This window comes from Zonotrichia albicollis, chromosome 5 (assembly GCF_047830755.1).
Source record: "Zonotrichia albicollis isolate bZonAlb1 chromosome 5, bZonAlb1.hap1, whole genome shotgun sequence".
NCBI lineage: Eukaryota > Metazoa > Chordata > Aves > Passeriformes > Passerellidae > Zonotrichia > Zonotrichia albicollis.
In genome coordinates this window covers 46,750,973-46,773,076 of record NC_133823.1, presented here as the reverse complement: position 1 = coordinate 46,773,076, position 22,104 = coordinate 46,750,973, and the positions used below count along the sequence as shown (strand labels likewise).

General features: G+C 45.4%; 1 protein-coding gene across 7 annotated transcripts in view; it reads right to left on the bottom strand.

Moving 5' to 3' along the window:
- Positions 1-18,679: 18,679 nt before the first annotated feature.
- Positions 18,680-22,104, bottom strand: part of RBM47 (RNA binding motif protein 47) — a 76,293-nt gene continuing 72,868 nt past the window's right edge. For 4 of the 7 annotated variants that reach the window (XM_074541578.1, XM_074541575.1, XM_074541579.1 and 1 more), the window contains one exon: positions 18,680-21,757. In XM_074541578.1, coding sequence (XP_074397679.1) covers positions 21,512-21,757 — 246 coding nt within the window. In that variant the 3' untranslated portion in view covers positions 18,680-21,511. The remainder of the gene's footprint in view (positions 21,758-22,104) is intronic. The other 3 variants (XM_074541577.1, XM_014269492.3, XM_074541576.1) reach the window with 1 other exon arrangement.

The window sequence follows — 22,104 nt, the reverse complement described above, 5'->3', positions numbered from 1 at the left end:
TAGAGGCAAGTCCAACTCTGTGAAGAGACACAGAAGGTAGTGAAGGTGTTTGTATCTAGTTTGTGCTGTGCCAATTGGGGCTTCATTGTCTCCAGACACTTTTTAAGAACTCCATTTTACCTTTGCAGTAAGGAGTAACAGAGATAGCGAGTACCTAGCTCACTTTTGTTCTTATGTCTGTCTTTCTAAACACTTTTGTGCATTTGATTCCCAGTCTTCAGGCCACAGAGCACTGAAGATCTGCAAGGCCACCAGGAGGACACTGCAGCACCAAGGTGAGGGTCTCAGGTGGTACCTTCTGGTTCCCTGGGGTGAGGGATGGGTGCTGGTGGTGAGCTAAGTCATGCCTAAGTCACATCACCTGCTCTGTCTGCCATGGCAGTACTGGATCTCCTGTCAGGGGCACTTCTAGCCATTGCTGTTGAGAAGGCAACCCAGAGGCACCTTTCAGAGGTGAATTTCATCAGGATTGAATACAAATCTAACTGTAGAGGGTGGGGTGTAACCTTCTGGAGGGCATAGCAGGGTGGAAAATAGGGTCTGTGAAAAAGCTGGCATCTGGAACTGCTGTGGTCTCTTCTTTGGAATTCCTGCTTCAGAGTAGAAGTCCATCTACTGAACATCCAGGAAATGCAAACTGAGATTAAAAAAGGGCATCTGCAACTTCAAGTTGGGTTTCTATTCTACTTTCTGAAGACATTTATTTAAAAAGCGATCCACTACTACCTTTTAAGTAACCCACCCAGGATCATGGATTTTTCTGGGGAGCAGGTATTGTTGTTTTTACCTCTGCCATTATCATGTTCCGTGTCTTGGCATTCACACAGCTACACACAACAAATCTTTATCTCTATTTTAAAAGAACCTGAAACAGATTTGCATAGGTCATTATTTTTATTTATATCACCCTTCACTGAACAAGATTTTATAAATGGTGTTGAGAGTGCTGGAGAGACTGCACATCACAGTCTTTCCTACATTTCACTTTTATTTGAAGAAAACACTAGTTTTCTTCAAAAAGAAGTGAAATTATTAATTTCACTTGATTAATTTAAATGTGATGCCAGAGATGTCAAAAGAAGAGCGGAGCAAAAGATCATATGCTTTTAAAAATTATTTAAATTTAACCCAGATTATTGTAGGCAGAATGTTTCACTGAATAGAATTATTAAACTGGATTCACTGGGTATTTGCTTTCTATGTGTCTGTCATCACTAACAGACAACTTGATTAATAGCAGTCTTAAATGCTGTATAATCACATCATACTCTGGTTTTGTTTGCTTTTGAATTCTCAACTATCATGCTTAACAAGAAGTTATCAGGAAATTTTTTGAGGCAATATAATATGAACAGATAAAGAATGATAGCATCATTAATGCACACATCTGCATTCTTCTGTTGTTAGTGTGCCATGGATAAGTCATAGATCTGGCTCTTTTATTCATTCTTTTATTTTCAGTTCTAGCTGAGCACTACCAAGCTGCTCAGGACATTGCAGTGACAAGAGTGCCTTTTGTTAATGTTACATTGGAGCAAAAGCATAACCTAACGAGAAAGGTAATAGATGGTAAAGTCATCTGGAGCAGCCTCCAGTAGTTAGAAAAGACCTTTACAGAGAAAGCATTTGGCTAGAATGTGGAGTCCATGTTCAATGGGGATGGAAGTGTTGGTTTGACTTCCATAGAGCCACAATTGCTTAGAGGATGGTAGCAGACACAGCTGTGCTGCAAAATAATGCCACAGAATGTCAGCAAAATGAAGAGGAAAGAGATGGGAAAAGCTAACTAAATATGGAGTGAAAAATGTAAATTACTCAGACTATTGATCAGCACCTGTGGGTTCACTAGAGCACATTCAGGCAGTGGGATAGCTCCTTTAGTTCTCCATGTGCCATTCACTGCAGCCTGTGTGCAGGGGCGGGGCTGCATCCCAGCCGGGGCTCTGCTGTGGCGTAAGGGGTGGCTGTCTCAGCCAAGGACCAGGTGCCAGCTTACCCCAAATCATGATGAGCTGTCCAAGCCTTCACAAGCTTGATGGATTGGTGGGACCCTGAGGACCCACTGTCATCACCTCCTGGTAGAGCACATCTACTTCATCTCTCTGCTCAGCTCCCAAACCTGTCTGGTGGCCTTCAGCAGGAAAATTTTCATTTCTACAGTCTGGAAGGCTGGCTTTCTCTGGGCTACTTGATGGGACTAAGTTCCTTCTGGCACCATGATTATTCAAATAATTTTCTGTCCAGCTCACCCATGTTCTCACAGGAAGTTGGTAGCTTCCTCCACAGGAGGCCTGACATGGCTCTTAGCTGTTATGGGTGTATTTTCTTGTCCTGCAGGTTGTGCCTACTTTTGATTAGCATTTTAATATTCTAGGTGAATGCCAGCAAGATATCTGTGGTGAATTAAACTTCTGTTGCTTTTATCTACTGTTTTTAACATAGCTGAAAACAGAATGGTGGTCACAAGGTAATCTCTTTCCTCATAGTCAAAGGATGAGAGTTCATGAAAAACTTTATGAAAAAGGCTTACCAACTAACATCCCAAACCCAAGGGTGAACTGGCTTCTTACTCCCTCACTCTGAAACAGTAGTGGAGTGCAAATGCTGCTCAGGTATGGGCAAAACTCAGTCACCTTCAGGTACAGTGTCTCAGCTCTGCTTTGGAATGCCATGTCCACTACCCTGCAGAGGCTGTTTGACCTGCAGCAAAGAGCATTCTCAACACCTTGGTTCAAAGTGGACTGGGCTGGATAAGTGGGTTATTTGGGACAGCACCCTTGAGCTGCATGAATCCTCAGCAGTGCTTCAAGCCAGCAAGTTTTGTGTCTCCAGGAGCATTACGCTGGGGCCCTAGACTGCTGAGGCACCAGCAGCAAACCAGTCTGGGGGTTCTGCCCTCAGGGGAACGGTAGAGAGGTGAAGGGTGGTGGAAAGAATAAGCCCAGGGCCCAAGTGTCTGCTGTGAAAGTTCTTTCTGAGGAGGTAGTTCCTCATCTGAATCCTGAGACCTCTAGGGGTCATACAAGTACTGTTCTAATTCCTGGGGTGCTTTGAGGCCAGGCTTGAAGGCAATTAAAAAAAAAAAAAAAAAACCACAAAAACAAACCAACAATAAAAGGAGCTCTTTGTCCTGAATGTGCTGTTTTCTCCAAGATGCAACAAGTGATGCAGCCCTGCTAGCACAGCTGCTCCTGTTAATCCTTTATTAAGGACTAAGCAAATGAAGGATTCTATCCTATGGGTAAGAGCAAAGATTGCTTTTCTGAAAGGCTCCTTCATTACTTCCTCAGAAGCCATGCTTTAATTTATAGTGTGATTCAGGGGCCAACACTCTTGGGAAGAGATCTGAGCTAGGCCCTTAGTCCTTGAAGCACTGCAGGTTGGAGCTTTCATGAGCAGTGGAGGTTGATCCCTACACTTGGTCAGAATAGTCTGGTACATTGCTGGGACCAAGAGAAAATGCCTGCTGGAAGCAATTGGAGCTATGACAGGAGAAACCTGAGCCCTTGACCAGGTTGTGGAGGTAATTTTCTCCATAAGAGCCCTCACAAAGCTGTGCTTTGCATTGATGGCTAGAATAGTGTGGCTAACACCCCAGAGCTTTGGTTGTCTCTGAGCAGTGCTTCACTGCATCAGTCTGTCTCTCCAACATTCCCCTTGCCAAGGAGGCCAGAGCTGGGCATAATTTTGGGAAAGGACGCGGCCACGACAGCTGACCAACTGATCAAAGGGTATTCCATAACGCAAGACATCTGCTCCTCTATAAAAACTATGAGAAAAGAGGAAAGGTGGTAGGGAGGGGGTGGGGAATTTTTCTTCCACGGCAACTTCTGTGTGTTCTGAATCCCTACTCCCCAGGAAGAAGCTGAACATCATCTCCTGATGGAAAGTAGAGAACAAATCTTTTTGTTCCCTTTGCTTCCATGCTTTTTGTTCCCTTTGCTTTTGCTTTATTAATCTGCCTTTCTCCTTATCCATGAGGGGTTTTTCCCCACCTTATTTTCGCCCTCTGTTCTGCTGAGGAGGGGAATGGTAAGAGTGACTTAGTGGGTACCTGGTGTCCAGTGAGGGTCAACCCACCATACCAACTTAAACTTTCATTGTTGCATCAGGTTACCATCCTCTGCAGAATTCCTGAAATGTGGACCCTGTGCAACTGCTCCTGTGAAATGACAGATGTAATAAGACTGTGTTGGAGGTAATTTGGTCCAGCTCAAGAGACCCAGAGCACTCTAACTACTGCCTGGGCCTGGGTTATGCTCTAACCTTTCCCCATGACACTGTTTCCACTTTCCCTGCTGATGTGCTTTGTAGTGGTGCTTTCATCCCAGCCGGGCAGGTGGCTCCTCCTTCCCTCCCCATCCCAGGGGTCTCACACCTGGAGCTCTCCTGTACATGGCAGAGGGGAAGAGGCAGTGCTGCTGAGCAGGCAGAGTGGCTGCAGACACCACCAGGCTCCGTCGTCAGTCTGGCTGTATTTGCTGGCATGGTGAGAGGACCAGCCTGGGAGCAAGGACTTCGTCTTGTGCAACAGCAAAGCATCAGCCACTGTTCATTCCCACTGTGCTGCTGCTGTGACTGCTACATTGCTCTTCTGTAACTTATCTTTTCTTTAAAAAACCCACAAACAGAAAAAAATAGCTGGAACAAGAAGGTAAACGTTAATCAGACCTGTATCAATATTGTCTTAAATCCATGAAATATACAAAGCCTTCTCTATAGAGAAGGAACATGGCACAATTACTGATTTCAGAAATTCCTGACATCAGAAAAGCAATTAACTTAAAAAAATGAAACCTTGTGAGAATGCTGTGGGACCTAAAATTGCAGGTTCTGCACACAGGTGATGGGGCTTTATCACAGACTGGAGAGAACCAGTGGGCAGATCTGCAGTGCTGTGGCATCTAGTTTTAATGAGATGCTTGTTTAAAGATGAGGCAGCAAAGTGTTATTATAGCTCTGGGCCATGGTCCTGCTGCTGCTTGTCTTGCTGTGACTGAGGCCTGCTCTTGTGGCTTGTACATCAGCAAGCAGCCCATGTTTTTTTTCTTTAGCAGGATGTATGAATAAATTGGTCTAGATGGGGGTAAATGCAAGACAGAACAGAATGATGCTGGGTTTTTTCATTGCCTGCTTCACTGTGTTTAGTGGGGCGCTTAGCTAGGACACTGTGTATTGGTAGTGACTTCCCAATTCCTTTTATTCAATGATTGTAGCTGTTTTTCCTTTCAAAACTAAGCACCTCTTGACAAGTTTAGAGATGGCATTTGTAGAAGCAGAGCATTGTGCTGGAGTAGCTGCTTTGGTTAAGTTCTGGGTCCTGCTGAGGAACTTCATGCTCTGTAGCAGGACTAGCACTTTGGAATTATCCCAAAAGTGTGGCAGGCTTTCCTAGACCTCTCAGTGTTCTCAGTAGTTCTCAGTGTTGACCCTTCATGTGCACCCAGGCATTACTGATGAATAAACAAACACAGGCAATTTTTATTAAAGAGATAAAGATTTCTCTTAAAAGAGATTAAATCTGTAGGGAAAGGGAATAGGGACTTCATTTAGTCCAAGAAGAGCTGTGGTGGGGAGTGAGTGTCGAACAAAGCAGAACTTTGTAAGAATTTTCTGACTTTTTACCTGGTACGTGAGCTTCCCCTCTTTTTATTGCTCCTGTGGCTCATGCTGTCTCACTGTAAGTAAGATCTCTCCAAAGAGCAGCTTTATCTATAGCAGGTAATTCACCTAATTGCATGCTATTGAAAGAAAAGGGTTTTACTCTTGTAGGGAGCTAGAAGTTCCAAAGTTCATGGCAAAACTAAGAGAAAAAGTATCTTATCAAGGAGCTATACAATCACTTGTAGTTTGCTTTTGTTCTCTTAAATACTGTCCAGCAACTCTGGATCCCATGTGGAATGAGTTTACTTTTATGACCTTATTATACAAGAAGTGATGTTTTGCATACCTCTTCTTGCACCAATGCTAATTCCTTTTCTGCGCTTGGTGGACGTTGCACAGCCTAACTTCTGTCTTGCCTTCTTTGCTTTCAATCTTGCTGACTTAAATGCCAGAGGTTTATTATATGCTCTCTGTCTGAGTTAATTTTTTTGGCCTCTGAATCTACTAATTGCCATTTGTAAATTTTCCTGGTGGTAAAGGTCACAAAGATAAAGATTGGCCTCCATAGCTCAACCTCTTGGCACATCTCAGGTTATGAAAGGCGGTGTTGAAGTCTGCTGATTAAATTAATTACTCTTCTGGAATTTCATCATAAAGAAAAACTCCTTTGTCTTTGTAGTTCACTTCCATAAAATTTTTGCATCATTTCTCAGAGCTGGGTTAGGAACCTCTTATTTTACTGGAGCACAATCAGATGGTAGGAAGAGTTTATGTTGGTCAAACATAAACCTGATCCTGAACTGGGTGCTGCACAGATGCCTTCCTCTGCTTCATAAGACTGGAAGGCATGCGGCTGCTTTTGCTTTCCCTCTAAACTTTCTGCCTTTGCTAGGGACATCTCTGGGCTGGAAAAGCCTGAGAACAAAACTGGAAAAAAGCCTGAGAATAAAACAAGAGTGTTTTGGTGTCTAAAGGCACACAAACTAGCACTCAACGTTCGCTCTATCCCCTGCAGAAAACTCATAATCCATAAAAGTGCATGCTTCTGAGCATAAGATGCACTTTCCAAAGTTATGCCTGAGTGCCAACAGGGGATTTGGTGCCCTAAATTAACCTATTCCTATTTGAGGGAACCAAGAGCAGTGTAATACCAGGATGTTGTCATAGAAAGCTGGTCTCTGGCTGTTCCTTACATCTAGCACTCCTGGTTAGCCTTTGCTCCTTTCACTGGAATGCCCTCTCCACTGCTGCTCCTGACAGCCGGAGTCCAGCAGGGTGGGGACAGCTGAGTTAACACCAGGTCATGCAGAATAGCCCTTGATGTGAACTGTTGGGGAGAGTGTGTAAAAGCAAATGCCCCTGTCTCTTCTGCAGGCTCTCCCTCCTGCCTTCCTTTGCTGGGGTGGTTCTTACTGTGCTGATTCACTGGGTACAGCATTGCAAAGCTGGCATTGCAGCCCTTTGGAGCTGTTGGAATATAGCTGATTGTGATGTGCTGACACTTTCTGAAGCTTAGAAAGCTCCCCAGAGCCACTGCAGCAGAGAAGGCCACTACCTGCAGAGGTAATCAACCCAGGGACTTCTCAAATACCTCCTTGCTGTACTCTGGTGTCCCTATGGACCAACATTGCAGCATTGCCCTTCCTACCAAGATCACCTCCAAGGCAATTGCAGCAAAGCCATTGTGGTACCTCTGAAATATAGATGATAATTTTTAAAATAAGCAATATAGTACACACGTGGCTAGATAAATCACAAGGCAAGATATAATAATTGCATTTATAGAATTATAGAATTATAGAATGGTTTGGGTTGGAAAGGATCATCTACTTCTAAGCCCCTGCCACAGGTAGAGGTACCTCCCACTAGACCAAGTTGCTCAAGTCCCTTTCTGTCGGGTTATCTCGGCTGTTTGAGGAGCCTGGAAAGGCCCGAGGTGGCCTTGGGGCAGCCCGCGTATCGAAGGACGAGAAGAGGCTTCAGTTCTTCTTTCAGTTTTTATGTTTATTAATTGTTTATCTAAAAGATGTTCTTTCAGCCGAACAGAGATCTGCTCAGCAGTCAGCCATGAGCACACTGTCTGCCCTCCGGGGCAGCCACCTATCTTTATACCCATTGTTACGTGTACAATATTTATCATTTTTCCCCAATACCATTTATTCTTATTGCTGGGTGCACTTTCAGTAATAACCAATCCAAAAGTGCCACCATGGCCAAAGAAGATGGAGGAGAAGAAGAAGAAGAAGAAGAACAGGACACACCCCAATTCCTCCATCTGACTTCTCTAAACCCCCCTGTACATGAATCCTAAACCCTGTGTCTCACCCTCTAATTAGCTAATCTTTTCGCCATTCACCCCAGTGAAGTCCTCTTATCTTCATACAGGTGTCGTCTCCCGTGTAGGGTCAAAGTCCTGCCACCAGACACTTCTGGCAACATTCCAGGACTCCTGGGCCCCCCAAGGGTGGTCTCGGTGGCCCGGCATCTCAGGACTCAGATCCTGAGATCCCACACCTTTCCAGCCTGGTCTTGAACATTTCCAGGGATGGGTCATTCACAATTTCTCTGGGCAACCTGTTTCTGTGCCTCACCACCCTCATGGGGAAGAATTTATTTCTAATACCTAATTTAAATTAACCCTTTCTCAGTCCAAAGCCATTTCCCCCTTTCCTGTCACTACAAGCACTTGTGCAAAGTCCCTCTACAGCTCTCTTGCTCTTCCAATTCCCAGTGCTGGACCCCAGCTCAGGCAGAGGGGCTGGGGCCAGAGTGCTGCAGCTGCCTGACCACCCCTGGCTGCTCTTCTCCATGCAAGTCCAAGCCTTTGGGGGTTTTGCAGAGCATTTGGAGAAGAAACATAACCTATAACATCTGTGTCCTCTTGTACTGGGGAAAAGCTGACTTCCGCTGTTTACAGGGTCTTTGCTGGATTATGTTTTTGCACAGAATTTATGAATACAATAATTAAATGTACTTTTGAAGCAGCTTTTCTGGCTCTTCACTGTAGTGAAAGTAAGGGCAGCTTTAGATAAAAAAGGCCCTCCAAGCAAGATCTAAAGGTAACATCCAGAAATATTCTTAAGATGCAATTGCCTTCTCTTTCCAGAATATCCAGTCCTCATGCCACCTCCTTTTTTACTTAGCCACTGCACTTCATTTTTCCAAAGCCCAACTTCACAATTCCTCTGCTCTATAATTTCCCAGCTTGGAAATCATTTGCAGCATTTCCTTGATCCTGGATACGTGAGATTCCCAGCTGGAGCCAGACTTTGTTGGCCCTTGTGCACTGGACATAGTTGATACATTAGCAGTACTCTGCCCAGTCTGTCCATGACATCTGCTGCATTTCTGCCAGATGTCAGGCTATCTCCCTCACCAGAACAGAGTTTGGGCATGATCTGAACAGCCTGAGCACCTATGGCAACCCCTGGCACTGAAGTTGCCACCTGCCTGCCAACACAAATTGCTTTCTGCAATACTGGGTCTGTTGTAAGCTTTATTTGCTCTTGTGGACTGTCTGCTGTTTCTCAGTTTGAATTGCCTTGTGGAAACTAGCTCATCCATAACTCCTTCCTTAAAATCAGTGATAGCAAACACCAACATGTTCAGAAATGCTCAAGATGAGATTTTCAAGGGCATATTGTTCTAAACTGAGTTTAGTGCCTCAAAAGCCAAGACAGAATGAGGGCTAAATCTTCAGAACTGCAGAGGAAATGCTGCTGGATGGGTAAGCATGTCAGAGTAACTACCACAGTCTCCAAAGGTGAATGTCCCTTCCCACCTTCCCAAAATGAAACATTATTCTCCTTCTATGTTTCAGGCCCAGGAAAGTCATGTAGAGTTTAAATGGAAGTAATGATGGAAGGTAGAGGGAGTGTACTAAGTGCCTATGCAAAATAAAAAGGAACAATGTCTGGTTGAGCTTCCATCTGTTTTATTTGAGAGGGAGAGTACTTGTGTGTTGACAGTTGCTAAATAAACAGAAAACACGTTCATCTGCAGAAATCCCCTGAGCTGGAACTGCCTGGAGGTAGAAGGGATGCTGGGGAACTGTAGATAAAATTGTCCTGTTCCTTCTCTTCTCTGGTTATTGACTTCTGACAGTGGTGGACACTAAATCTTGGGATAAATGGATCCTGCATCAGACTCAGCACAAATGCCCATAAATTCTAACTGTGCAGCTGCTAAAGAGATGGAAATACCTTCCTGGGGAGTTAATATATTTCCTCCTGTGCTGTAAAAGGTGTGGAAGCAAATCCATCACTCCTGCTTCTTCTCCCCTATTCATCTTGGGCTACTCTGAAAAACAATCTTCTCTCTTAGCATTCCTTTCAGTAGCAAGCAAGTTGAGTAAATTCAAACTGCTTTGCAGTTTGGGCTCAGCAAATGTAGAAATAAGAGTTCAAGGTAGTCAAAGTTGTCTCTGTTCCGGCTGAGAGTACACTGGACCAGAACAACCATTGCATGAGGCTCCTTATAATGGGAATGTCCAACCAAAAATCAAAATTTCACACGAGCAGTTGCTTTGGCAACAGCCTGTTAGCAAGCTGTCATCTAGCAAGCTGCCAGGGGAGCTCTTCACCGAGTGGGGAGGTGTTGGCAACTCAAGCCCATGGGAGCAGAAGCGATGGGTCAGGGCTGCAGCGCGGGGGCCGGTGCTGCGGCTGCCCAGTGCAGCACTGCTCACTCAATGTGTCTGTCCTGATTGGGATGCCGCTCAAGTGGATGCCTCTGAACAGCTTTTTGGCAGAAATTTCACAATGATTTGCCCAGCTTTATCATTTGTATCATAGTTCCTGTATCAGCTTATCCTTGTTATTGAGACTTTCATGTCAATTTAAATATATCTATTTCTAGCTTTCATCAGTTTGAGCCTCTTATGCCATCTGCTAGATGTCCAAAAGTTGCTTTCTTACTAGAAAATTGTGATCTGCTATATTTACTCTTCAATCAGATATTAGCTCATTTGGACTCGTTTTTTGTCTTTGATCAATAGATCCTATAAGAGTCATCAAAAGCTTTTGTTCCTTCTGATCAAAGTGAAAAAGTAAAATGTAGAGAATCACCTCCATTTTCCTTAGCATTCCTCTGCTTTTTGAGAAGAAGAGACTTATTCCTTGTCTATTTTCTCTCTTCTATGCCTTCTTAAGGTTCATGACTATTAAATCTTATCTTTTGGGTTGCCATTATCTTCTTGGATCAAGCAAAGCCCTAATTACATTGAATTTCTATATTAAAAACACTGGGTAGCAGCTCCTTAGCCTGCTCTGCCATTTCTGGAGTGAAATTGCTTCATAAAGCTGCCCTTTGTTTTCATTGTTGACCTCTTGCAGGTTTTTCCACTCTGCCCTCACTTTTTTCCTTCCCCCTTCTGATTTCATTAAAAGAGCAGCTTTCATCTTTTGTTTTGGGAGGTGTGTGTTTCCATGGGCACTCCTGTGCTGGCTCTTTTGTGCTGCTTTCCCATCAAACTCAACAACAGCAGAAAACTTACAGGGGACAAGACCTGAGACTTCTAAGCCCTGTCCAACCCTGTGACATTGTCCTGCTCGTTACACCGAGGTTGTAATGTCAGACTGCAAGGAAAAACATTCTGGAAGAGCACATAGACAGAATTTTGTCAGATGATGACTATACTTCCACGACCTCTACTCATTTTGGGGCTTATCGATTGGCCAATTAAGAAATAGCCAGGTAACAACTAATTAAAAAAAAAAAAAGAACTCTACTGGTAAGACTGGAATTGATAATAGGAAAACAGAAAAAACTCTAAGAAAGCCTGTCAAGATTAATTTATAATAATGATTTTAAATTTATAAATTTATAATAATGGTTTTAAATTTAGAATTGAGGTATCAGAAAGCTGTTCTGAAACATCTTTTTGGCAGGCATGTTCTCTTTTTTCCCCAGCATAACATGTGGTGCTAGGACGTCTTAGTAATCTCTTCTTAAAGACTTGTCATGAAATACACAAAGTCATCGAGTTATGTGTATATAAGACTGTTACATGTGATCCCTTATCTTATACAATCTGTTCCAGGGTGTTCCTAAGTTCTGCCAAAGTCAAATCCTGAAATGCTTCTTGGTAGGAATTTTCCATGGTTGTGGTAAGATGAGGAGCATGTAGCTGTGCGCAGGTGCAGTCTGATATCCCAGTCAAACCAGACCCACAGAGCGGCGATGCCACGGGAGGCCAACTCATCCTTTGCTTTTCATTAATATTTTTGTCTGTTCCATGTTACAGGCAATGTAGCCTTTGAGGACCACAACAGCCAGGCCAGGTCTCCCCACAGCTTTCCCTGTTTGCAGACATGAAAATCCATTTCTCAAGTGAGCTGGGGGTGAGCCTCTCGGAGGTGAGTGGTGGTCGCGGTGTGTGAGCGCTGCCATCGCTCGGATGCTGCCACCATGGCAGGAGCAAGGGGAGCAGTGCCCACGTGTGAAAAGCTGTGGGTGCTCGATCCTTCTCTCACCCGTGGCTGCTGCTGTGGCCCCTCCTAAGCCCTGGGGAGATGTGTAATGCCATTGTGCAAGCGGCGGGCGAGCCAGCAGAAGAGATGAGAGAATTCTGGTGGAGTAAGTTGTCGGGGAATGGGGGCTGTGTTGGGCCCAAGAATTATCCTAGCAATAAACCTACTCACAAGAATAAATGGGAGCAGGAGAGCTGCCAGTTCATAAAAAAGGCTCATAGCAGAAAATATTGGGCTGAGCACCAGAAGCAGCCTGACAGGCAGAGTCACAGTGCATTGCGGCGTTGCCCAATTTTATGTACAAGATGTTTTCTGTTCCAAAGGTGGGGCTTTCACACTGCTCTGCCGTGCCATGCTTACCTGCCAGGGCATTGCTCGGTGTGCTGCTGCTGCTGCTGCGCCCTCAGCATTGCCCTGTGGATGCAGGCAGGCTGAGACGGGAGCAGACGCTGGGCTGATCCTGCAGAGAACCCCCTTGGGCTGCACAGCTCAGCCCTCTGCCTCCTGCAGTGGCTCCTGTGGGGACGTGGCACACGGCATCAGGGAGCTGAGCCTGGTTAAACACAAGCCCTCGCTCCTCCCCTTGGGTCCTGCTGCCGGTGGGAGCTGGGGCAGCCAGGCCGGGGCTGGTCACAGGTACCTGGGCTGTGGGGCTCACCCACCACTGCTCTGGGCTGGTCAAAGCTGAGCCAGCTCCAGTCTGGAAACCTGCATGTCATTCTCTCATAACCCCTAAGATGGAAAGCCCTGCTCAGCCTGTATGGGTGTCCAGCTGGCAGGTCCCAGGAGATTGCAGCAGTGCCTTTGCAAAGGTACATTTCATCTTTAGCTGTTATTACACTTGGGCCAACATTTCCATGGATTGAGAGGACTGCAACAAAAAGCTGTTTAAATAATATGATGAGACTAAGGTTGCCCTAAAGAAGATGTTGGCATGCATTAGCATGTGGGAGTCCAGCCAAACAAAAACCACCAAAAGTGAAAGGCCACAGTTCTCAGAAATCACACCACTCTAGGTGCTGAAGAATACAATCTCCACTGCCCAGCACTCTGACAGCTGCTATTGCACCCCTCAGTCATTTAAGGTCTGTTCTTTGTGCTAACAGGAAAATCAGAGCACACCCTCTGGACTGCACCAGGGCAAGCCATGGGCACAGTCTGCAGAGTTTCTTCAACATCTTCTGTCCCCATTAAGGTTTCCCCAGCCCGTGTCCTCATCTCAGCTGACAATGCTGACTAAACATTGCCTTGCCAAGGACTCATAACCTCACCTACTGTGTGTCTCAGGAGCCAAGACTGTCCTGGTCCCTTCATGCCGATCCCTGGGGATGCTCCATTAGGAAGGAGTTGCTGAGTATACCCTGGCATCTGCACACATTCTTGGAGCATGTTCCTGATCCAGGGTGGTGGCAGACCTGTGCCCCTGGTTGGTCTGAACTGGATTTCCCTGTCACAGTACAACAGGGTGTGCAGTTGCCCAAACAACCAGCTGTCATTTCAACAGTTTATGCTATTCTGGAGATGAAGCAGAAGTTATAGTAGTTGCTGCTGCTCTATCTCAAAACATAATTGGCTTTTGGGAAGTTGTTATTCATAGTCTGGGTGCAAAAGGAAATGGAGGGCAATCCTCACCTGTGACGAGCTGACATGCCCCTAAATGCCATAGCCAGGGAGAAATAGTGAAGCTCACTGAGAGTTTTCAAGGTAAGAAAGAGTATTTGGTCACAAATAGATGCCCAGTCCCAGCCTTACCTATGTTAACCAATTCTGTAATAGTTTTTTTCTCTCTTGTGGGCAAATAATTTACTGTAATTTAACAACAACATCATGAAATTCACTTCCTTCTGTTGAAAAAAAAAAGACAAGAAAAATAGGATTAAATATCTCAGTTTATCTTTCCAGATAGGTCACATGGCCAAAGTCGATTGTAAAATGTTGAAATACTAGTTTGAGGTGTAGCCAGTGCCAAGTGTTGTACATTTCCGTGTTCTCCCTCCCCTCCTATCGCTCACAAAGATGTCACAGAAAGACAAGGAAGTTCATTTTCTCAGGAGGCAGATTTTTTTTTAGTGTGAATTTAAAATATCATTTATTATCCTTAAATCTAATCCTTTTAGACCTTGTTGTTGTCCTAGTCCCAAATCCAAAAGGAACAGACTGAAAAAAACTCGTACAAAAGCCAAAGTGTGTAATGAAGTCACTGCATCTAAGAGTGTCTCAACCCCCCCAATGAGCTGCAAGGAGTGGGCCCAGAAATGTGAGGTGAGACCCTCATGTAGCCTTTTTGGAAAGAGCAGTGCAGGTTCCTGTGTTTTTGGGGTGTCTACAGACCCAGGCAGGGGCTCAGGCAAAGGCGAGCTGGCTGAACCTGGTGAACACCTGCCTGGCAGAATGCTGAGGAGATTGGGGGTTTGAATCAGCATTTGGGAATTTGGCTCCTGAGGGTCATGGGTGTGGAGGAGTTTGGGACTCAGAGACAGTACAGTGACATACAAAATTGATTTTTCTTCCCAGCTACAAATTACAGCAGACTTCTATGACTTGTTTTTCCATGAGCAGCAGCTTATGTGTGCTATGGTGGAAGCAGCTTTGGTGCTTCAGTGCTCTGCCAAGCTCTCCTTAGCTGCCCCATTGTTGCCTGGATGCCAGCATTGCAGCTGCTGACCAGGATTGTGTCCCTCTGTGTCGTGCACAGAGGCTGATGAGCCAAAGGACCCATCTACTGGAGTGAAGCCAAGCTTTAAGGGAATTCTTGGCTTATCCACATGGCCAGAAAAGCCTCCTGCAAGGGACAGCACCTGAAATGTCAAAGGCTCAAGAAGTTAAGGATGCCCTATGCACAGCCAACGCATGCATAACAACTTTAATAAGTAATCCCTTGTCATTACATGCCCTTTGGAGGGACTGTAAGGCACCTTGGTCCATAACCTATGGATTTGTTACAGGAGTGAGAATTGCTTATTGTAGTTATTGCTTCAAAGATTTGGAACAAAGGACCTGCTTTAAGGGTAGGGTGTTTTGCCTCTGACTGACTTAAGTGCATTTTTCTCTCTGCTGGTTAGCTGCAGGTCACTTCTGTGGGTTGTGTAGGCTGTTTGCAGGGGTTTATTTCATGCTTCATGAAGATCTTTGGGCTTACCTGTGGCTTCCTGCTTCCCACCAGTGCACAAATTGCAGGCAGTGGCTGAGCTAATGATGAGCTTCTGTGACATTGCAAAAACATGCAAGGATGGGCGCAAAGTGCAACCTGGCTGGCAGAAATTATGTGTGTGTGTTTGGAAAGAGGTGAAGAAAAAAAGAACACAAGCATATTTTTCTTCACAGTAGAAGTATGATGGTGTCAGCCAAAACATGAAAAGTGACCCAGCTTCCTCCAGGGCAGCCAGCACCCCACAAACCAGCTGTGTGCAGAAGCACAGGAACAGTCAGGGTGAGCACCAGGTTAGTGATGGTGTGTCTCCAAATGCCCTGGGGAAAGGTGGCTGTGGGGAGCCCTGGTCAGAGCAGTGAAGCCCCAGGGCCCACTGCGGAGCAGAGTTTTAACTTTCACAGTCCGTCAGATGGAGATGTCTGACAACTGACATAGCCTAGACAAAGGCATCTGACACTATGTTGGGAAGCCACAGGCATGTGGTACATGTGGGACAAAGCTGAGCACACCTGAGCATTTTTCCTTGTAAAATTTTTTGGTGCAGGCAGTCCTTGACTGGTCACCTCTCACCTGCAGGATTTACAGTTTTGCCTGAATCAGGACTGTGAGACCGAACTTCTGTCTTCTTTGTTTAGGAAGCAAGTGCACTCCAGTTCTTGTCTTCTGGCTGGAGGGAAAAAAACATCTGATCTAATTCATTAGCTTGACAGAAAATGTTTCATGTGGAAGTACTTCTACAGTTCCAAATTTCTGAAACTTACCGTTGTCTCTTTCCTCTTTGAGCAATCATAATTGCATGGCACAGTCTGTCTTTGTGCCAAAAGGGAGGGACTTGGTGCAACAAAACTACTTTTTTTTTTTACTCCCTAGCTTGCAGCTTCTCCCTGCAACACCATCCTGACCATTTTACTGCCAGGCAGGACTTGGCTCTAAAACTCAGTCAAGTGTGATTCAGCATTTAATTGACACACTGGAGCATAAACCCTGAATATTGCTGGCTTTTAGATGCACAGCAGAGGTAGTTTCTCTTGTTACAATGTAGGTCCTGGGTTTATTTATTTTACAGGTCAGCATGATGGGCCAGTTTTGTGGCTGATTGGCATCCAAGGAGCAGAGAGTCCTGTAAGTGCTCAGGACTCATTCAGACCAGAAGTGTTAGGGGTGCAACCCCAGCCACAGAGAAGGAGATGAAGTACTGCACCTACCTTTTTGTATGTATGAAAAATGCATTTTACATGTACTCTGAGTGTTTTTATAGATGAGATGTTGCCATATCAGAGTGATGCACTTGGATTTCTTCTAAATCTGCTCATGTAATAGTTGTGTCACAGTTGTGCTACTGGATGGTGTTTCCTGAAGAAGGCCAAAGCTGGTTTTTAGCATGGTTTTTAGGATGATACCAGCCAGGGAAAAACACATCTGTTCTTCAAGACCATGAAGAAAGACATTCAAAAAGGGAACGGGATCACCTTGATCCCAGCATTCTGAGTTGTCACAGTGCCCAAAGCCTCAGCAGAGCTCCTGACATTCCCAAGGCAGCAAGGTCATCTTGAAAGCACAATTGCATTTCTCTGGCGTTGTTTATGTTAATATCCTCAGAATGACTTGCATATTTCAACCTTACGACAAGTTAATTATTAATTAAGATCTTACAAAACTGAAGACAGAAACCAGCAGTCTAAAAAAAATAAAGAAATAATCTTGTAAAGTGTATGTTTAGAAAAAGTTGTGTAGATTAATTTTCTTGGGTAGCTTGGGTAAAGGGAAAAAGGAAAGAGCAGAAACATTTCAATGTGGCAGAGTTCATCTTATTTGGAAAACATTGCTTTTTGTGAAGGTCAAGACTCATGTTTAAACTATAAAGGACTGGGGTTTGCTGGTGGTTTCTTTCTCATCCAAGTGAATTATTGAATCATTGAGGCTGGAAAATACCTTTGAAATCATCAAGTCCTGCAAACCTAGCACTGCCATGATCACTGATAAACCATGTCCCCAGGTGCCACGTCCATATACTCTGTTAACATTACCAGGGAATGGTGATTCCGCCACTTCCTTGGGCAGCCTTTCCAATGCTTAACCACCCTTTCAGTGAAGAAGTTTTTCCTAATATCCAATCTAAATCTCACCTGGCACATCTTCAGGCCATTTCCCCTTGCCCTGTCACTTGTTACTTGGGAGAAGAGAACAACCCCCACCTGGTTACAATCTCCTTTTGGGTAGTTGTAGAGAGTGATCAGGTCTCCCCTGAGCCTCCTTTTCATCAGGCTAAACATCCCCAGGTCCCTCAGGTGCTCCCCATAGGCCTTGTGCTCCAGACCCTTCCCCAGCTCAGTTGCCCTTCTCTGGACACCCTCCAGCCCTTCAATGAGCTTCCTGTGGTGAGGGGTCCAGAACTGCACACAGGATTTGAGATGTGTCAGAGTTGGGTATCAGGGGAACAGTCACTGCCCTGGTCCTGGTGGCCACACTGTTGCTGACACAGGCCAGGATGCCATTGGCTCCTTGGCCACCTGGGCACTCACTGGCTCATGCTCAGCAGCTCTCAGCCAGTGGTCCCAGCTCCTTTTCCTCTGGGCAGCTTTCCAGCCACTCTGCCCCAGCCTGGAGCACTGCCTGGGCTTGTTGTGACCGCAGTGCAGGACCTGGCAGGGGCCTTGTTGAACCCCACAGTTGAACCCCATTGATCCAGCCTGTGCAGGTCCTTCTGCAGAGCCTTTGGCCCTGCAGCAGTCAACATTCCCACCTGACTTGGTGTCACCTGTGAACTGACTGATGGGCACTCAGTCTCTTTGTTCAGGTCATCAACAAGGACATTTAACAGGACTGGCCCCAGTACTGAGCCCCAGAGAACACTGCTCTTGGCTGGCTGTCAGCTGGATGTAACTCCATCCATGGGTGTAACTCTGGGCTTGGCCAGTCAGACAGTTTTTTACCTAGTGAACAGTGTGCTCCCTCATGCCATGGGAAGCCAATTTCTCCAGGAGAATATTGTGAGAGACTGTGTCAAAGGCTTTACTAAAATAAGGTTAGACAACTTCCACAGCCTTTGCCTCACCAACTAAGTGGGTCACTCCTGATAGTTCCCTTTTGGCAGGTTTCTCCTTCCACTTCTTGTTGTAGATAGTTGTCAGATTTGATATCTTCCAGCAACTGGAACCTCTCTGGCTAGCCAGGACTAGTGCCTCAGACTTCTCCACAGACTTGGTATTTGCAGCAAATTTTCTCCAGATATATTTACACTAAGGAAACAGCCAGGGAGTCTAGAACACTGCAGATGAGGTGCAGCTTAGCTTTCTGTGTGTTTGAAGCATGGAGCATGCTGAAATGAAAAGGATGAACCAGTTCCCAGTGCTCCTGCTTGGCAGTGAGGACATACAAGGAGATACAGGAATTTGTGCACAGGGTGGATGGAAAGCACAGAGAGATATTAGCTGCAACTCCATCCACATCTAGGCACTGACTCTAAACTGCATACAAGAAGAGATTTTGGTAGTTCAGAGGATGCTGGAAGAATGGAGAGATGCCCAGTGAGCACGCTGGGAAGGTCACTGTCCTCTGCAGGTGGTGGGACAGAGGAGTCAGTGGGACAGTTCATCTCCCCTTGCTGCAGGAGCCTGCAGGGATGCTGGCTGCAGTGCCCTGCATCCCTCCTGCCCTAAAACCCTCTTCCCAGCTTGGAGGGGAGCACAGCCTTGCCAGAGTGGGAGGTTGCAATGAAGTAAGAGTCTCTGTTTTTAAAGAATGCTTTATTCACTACATCCTAGAAATGTACCATAAATGCTAAATAAACTTAGAGACTTCTGACAGTACAGAGAAGAGAGATACAATAAAATATCTAAAATATCAGCTCTTTTGAGAATAAGGCACACTAGCTTTGTTTTTTTTTTTAATATATATACTTTTTTTCTTAGAATAGTTTGTTCTTAACCTAAAGATGTTCACATTTCAAGTTATTAGACTTACCTCAGTAGTAGTGTACATGAAATGGTTTAGAAGTAAATGTCAAGACAGGCATGGGCAGGAGGCTCAGCATGACCTGGCTGCCTGCATGCCTGGGTCCTGCCTCCATCCCTGGGTGCTGCCTGCTGCTACCCAGGCATGGGCAGCACCCACTGTTGGCTGGGGACACCTCACGGTTTTCCCTCATTGGCTCCTTTCTCTTCCTGCCATCTCTGTGAGCAGCAGGCCCCTTGTCCTGTTGGCAGGGAGAGGATCAGTGGGAAGGGAGCTCTCACCCTTCCTCTCTCCTCTGGGGGTCAGCCATGGCGTGGGGCTGGAAGGGCCAGCAGAGCCCAGACCACTGGAGTGCGTGTGCTGGCCCCAGGACCCACGCTGGCGTTTAGTGTTGAGCCATGCAAGACCTTAGCCTGGAGGAGGCAGTGCTGAACTCTGGCTGGGGGCTTGGCCCTTGGGCTTTGCACAGATCTCCTCTTCTCTCACCCTGCACAAGGGCAGGACCTTGGGGCTGAGGTCTGGCTGTGCTTTCAGGTGTGCAGGTACAGACAATAAAAGTTTCCTGGGAAGGGGTGTGGAGGGGCAGAGTCCAACCTAATGGGTAACCTCACAGTGCTTTTACTAATGGGTTGGCAGGGTCAAGGGGAGCTCAGATTGTTTGAGCAAGAGCACCTAAAATACAGCTGCTCAATTTTGAGGCAAGCAAAAGCAGTGTATTAAAAAGGTCACTTAACTGAGCTCAATGTGGTCTGGAAGTGGTTCAGTTGTCAAAATATGGCCAATGTGAAACTCCTTTGGTATGTACTTATACCTCAAAAAGTAAAGGAACATTGTTTACTGACTCCCTGCTTCTCACCTTTTGTCACCAGACTTGTGTTTGTAGAGCTGATGCACTTCATACAAAGGGCAAGATATTTTTTATCATTTTACTCTATTTTACATTCACTGTACTACTAAATAAAAGCCTTTAAACAGGCCACAAAACACTGCAAGAATATATTTACTTCTTAATAAAACAAGGTTTTTTATAACATTGCAATAAAAGGTTTTTGTTTTGTGGCAAACCACATACCATGTAAATTTGCAACATAAAATGACTTTAAAATGTATATTAAAAGATATTTACAAGCTCAATGTCTTAAAATCATTGTGTCTAATCACTCCCACCCCTGATGTGCATGTACAACTCCAGTTGTGGAGAAGGGGAATTAAGAGTGGAAGGGAGGCTGGGAGGGAGGCTAGCCCTGTTTCACTAATTCCAGTATCACTACCACCCCTAGTACCTTTGGAATTTCTCATGGAGCATGATGGAGCAATGAGTAAGTAATGCTGCACATCCTCTTGGCGAGAGCGTGGCTACTCTTGCTAACAGCAACACAAAGTGTTCTCGGTCACTACAACATATACTTCAAAGAATAGAATGAAGAGCATTGAGAAAAAGCCTTGGCTTTATACTGGATGAAGATCTAAGTCAAGACACCTCGCGTGAAACGCCAGCTACTCGTTTCTGTACGTGCTGCAACTACAAGTAGCTTCAATAAATAGAAAATCCAGTTGCTAAGGAAAACCTGGAGCCTTTCTTTAGCTGAAAAGAAGCCTGCAAATCACACTGTGAAGAGGTATGTGTGAGGAGGCTTTTTTTCTTTTCTCTTTCTTCCAAACAGGCAATATTAGTTACTTGTGATTTCAAATGAGAATGAGCAGATTGTATTAATGCCAGCAAAAAATGCAGAGGTCTTGCACATTTTTCAAATTGCACTTTCCAGTATAATTTTTAAATAAGATACTTGTTGTTTTCTTCTTAAAAAACAAAAAACAAAACAAAACACTAAGGTATGTATTTAAATATTGAATATACTCTTCAAAATATATTGTTAAAACTTTCCCTAGCTGCTCAGGTGTGCTTTTTAATATATAGCTGATATATTATTAAAGGCACTACAAAATAGACATCTCTGGAGTGCAGAAATTACTAAAAAAAACCTTCATACCACAAATATATTGAAAATATAACTGCTAAAAAAAAAAAAAAGACCCTATGCAACCCTACTGCAGTGCACATAAATGCATGTCAGTGGTGGGCTGGATGCACCGAGGTCCTTTGGAAATGTATGAATACAGGCATGTTAAATTTTTAAAAATAGCCTAAAAAAGTTAGTGAAAACTTCAAGCATAGAAAATATTTCAAACACGGTTTTCTATGACATTCTTCACTTTCTGCATTGTTTTACCAAGCCCAAATGTTTACTCTTTCGCGAACAGTTCTTTCTTCATAAATAGTAAAGTGTTCCTTCAGTGTGTGTTTCCCCAGCGCCCTCCTCCTCCGACAGTGTCAGTACGTGGGGTAGACGTCGTGGATGGGCACCTGGATGGTGGCGGCCGGGAATGCCGGCGGGATGTAGCCGGCGTAGCCCCCGTAGGCGGCGGCGGCGGCGGCCGCGTTCTTCTGTAGCGTGGCTATTGTGGCCGTGGCCGCCGCGGGCGCCGCGAAGGGCACGTAACTTGTCCCGTAAATGCCGGCGGCAGGGATGCGCTGCACGCCGGGAGTCATGGTGTACACCGGCGTGATGGGGCGGCCCTGCAGGGAGAGGGAACAGACCTCATAAAATGCGCTTTGTTGTGACACCCCACTTCCATGAGTGGCAAAGCCCCAGAAGGGAAGGGGGTGATGGAGAGGGTAGGCAGGGTGTGCCCTGTTGATTGAGAGCTATGCTGCCAGGGGAGGCTGCTCCCCCCTCACGGTTTGGGTCCCCCACAGCGGGGAAAGCAACAGCCCGATGTGCAGATGTCTGACAGGTGAGATGGACTTCAGGGCTCTTGGGCACTGTGACATCCCCAAGAGCCTGTCCTGAATGGAACAGGGCAAGAGAGCAGGCTTTCCCCCCACCCTGGGTATGCACAGCAGGATGCATGGGAAGCGGGATT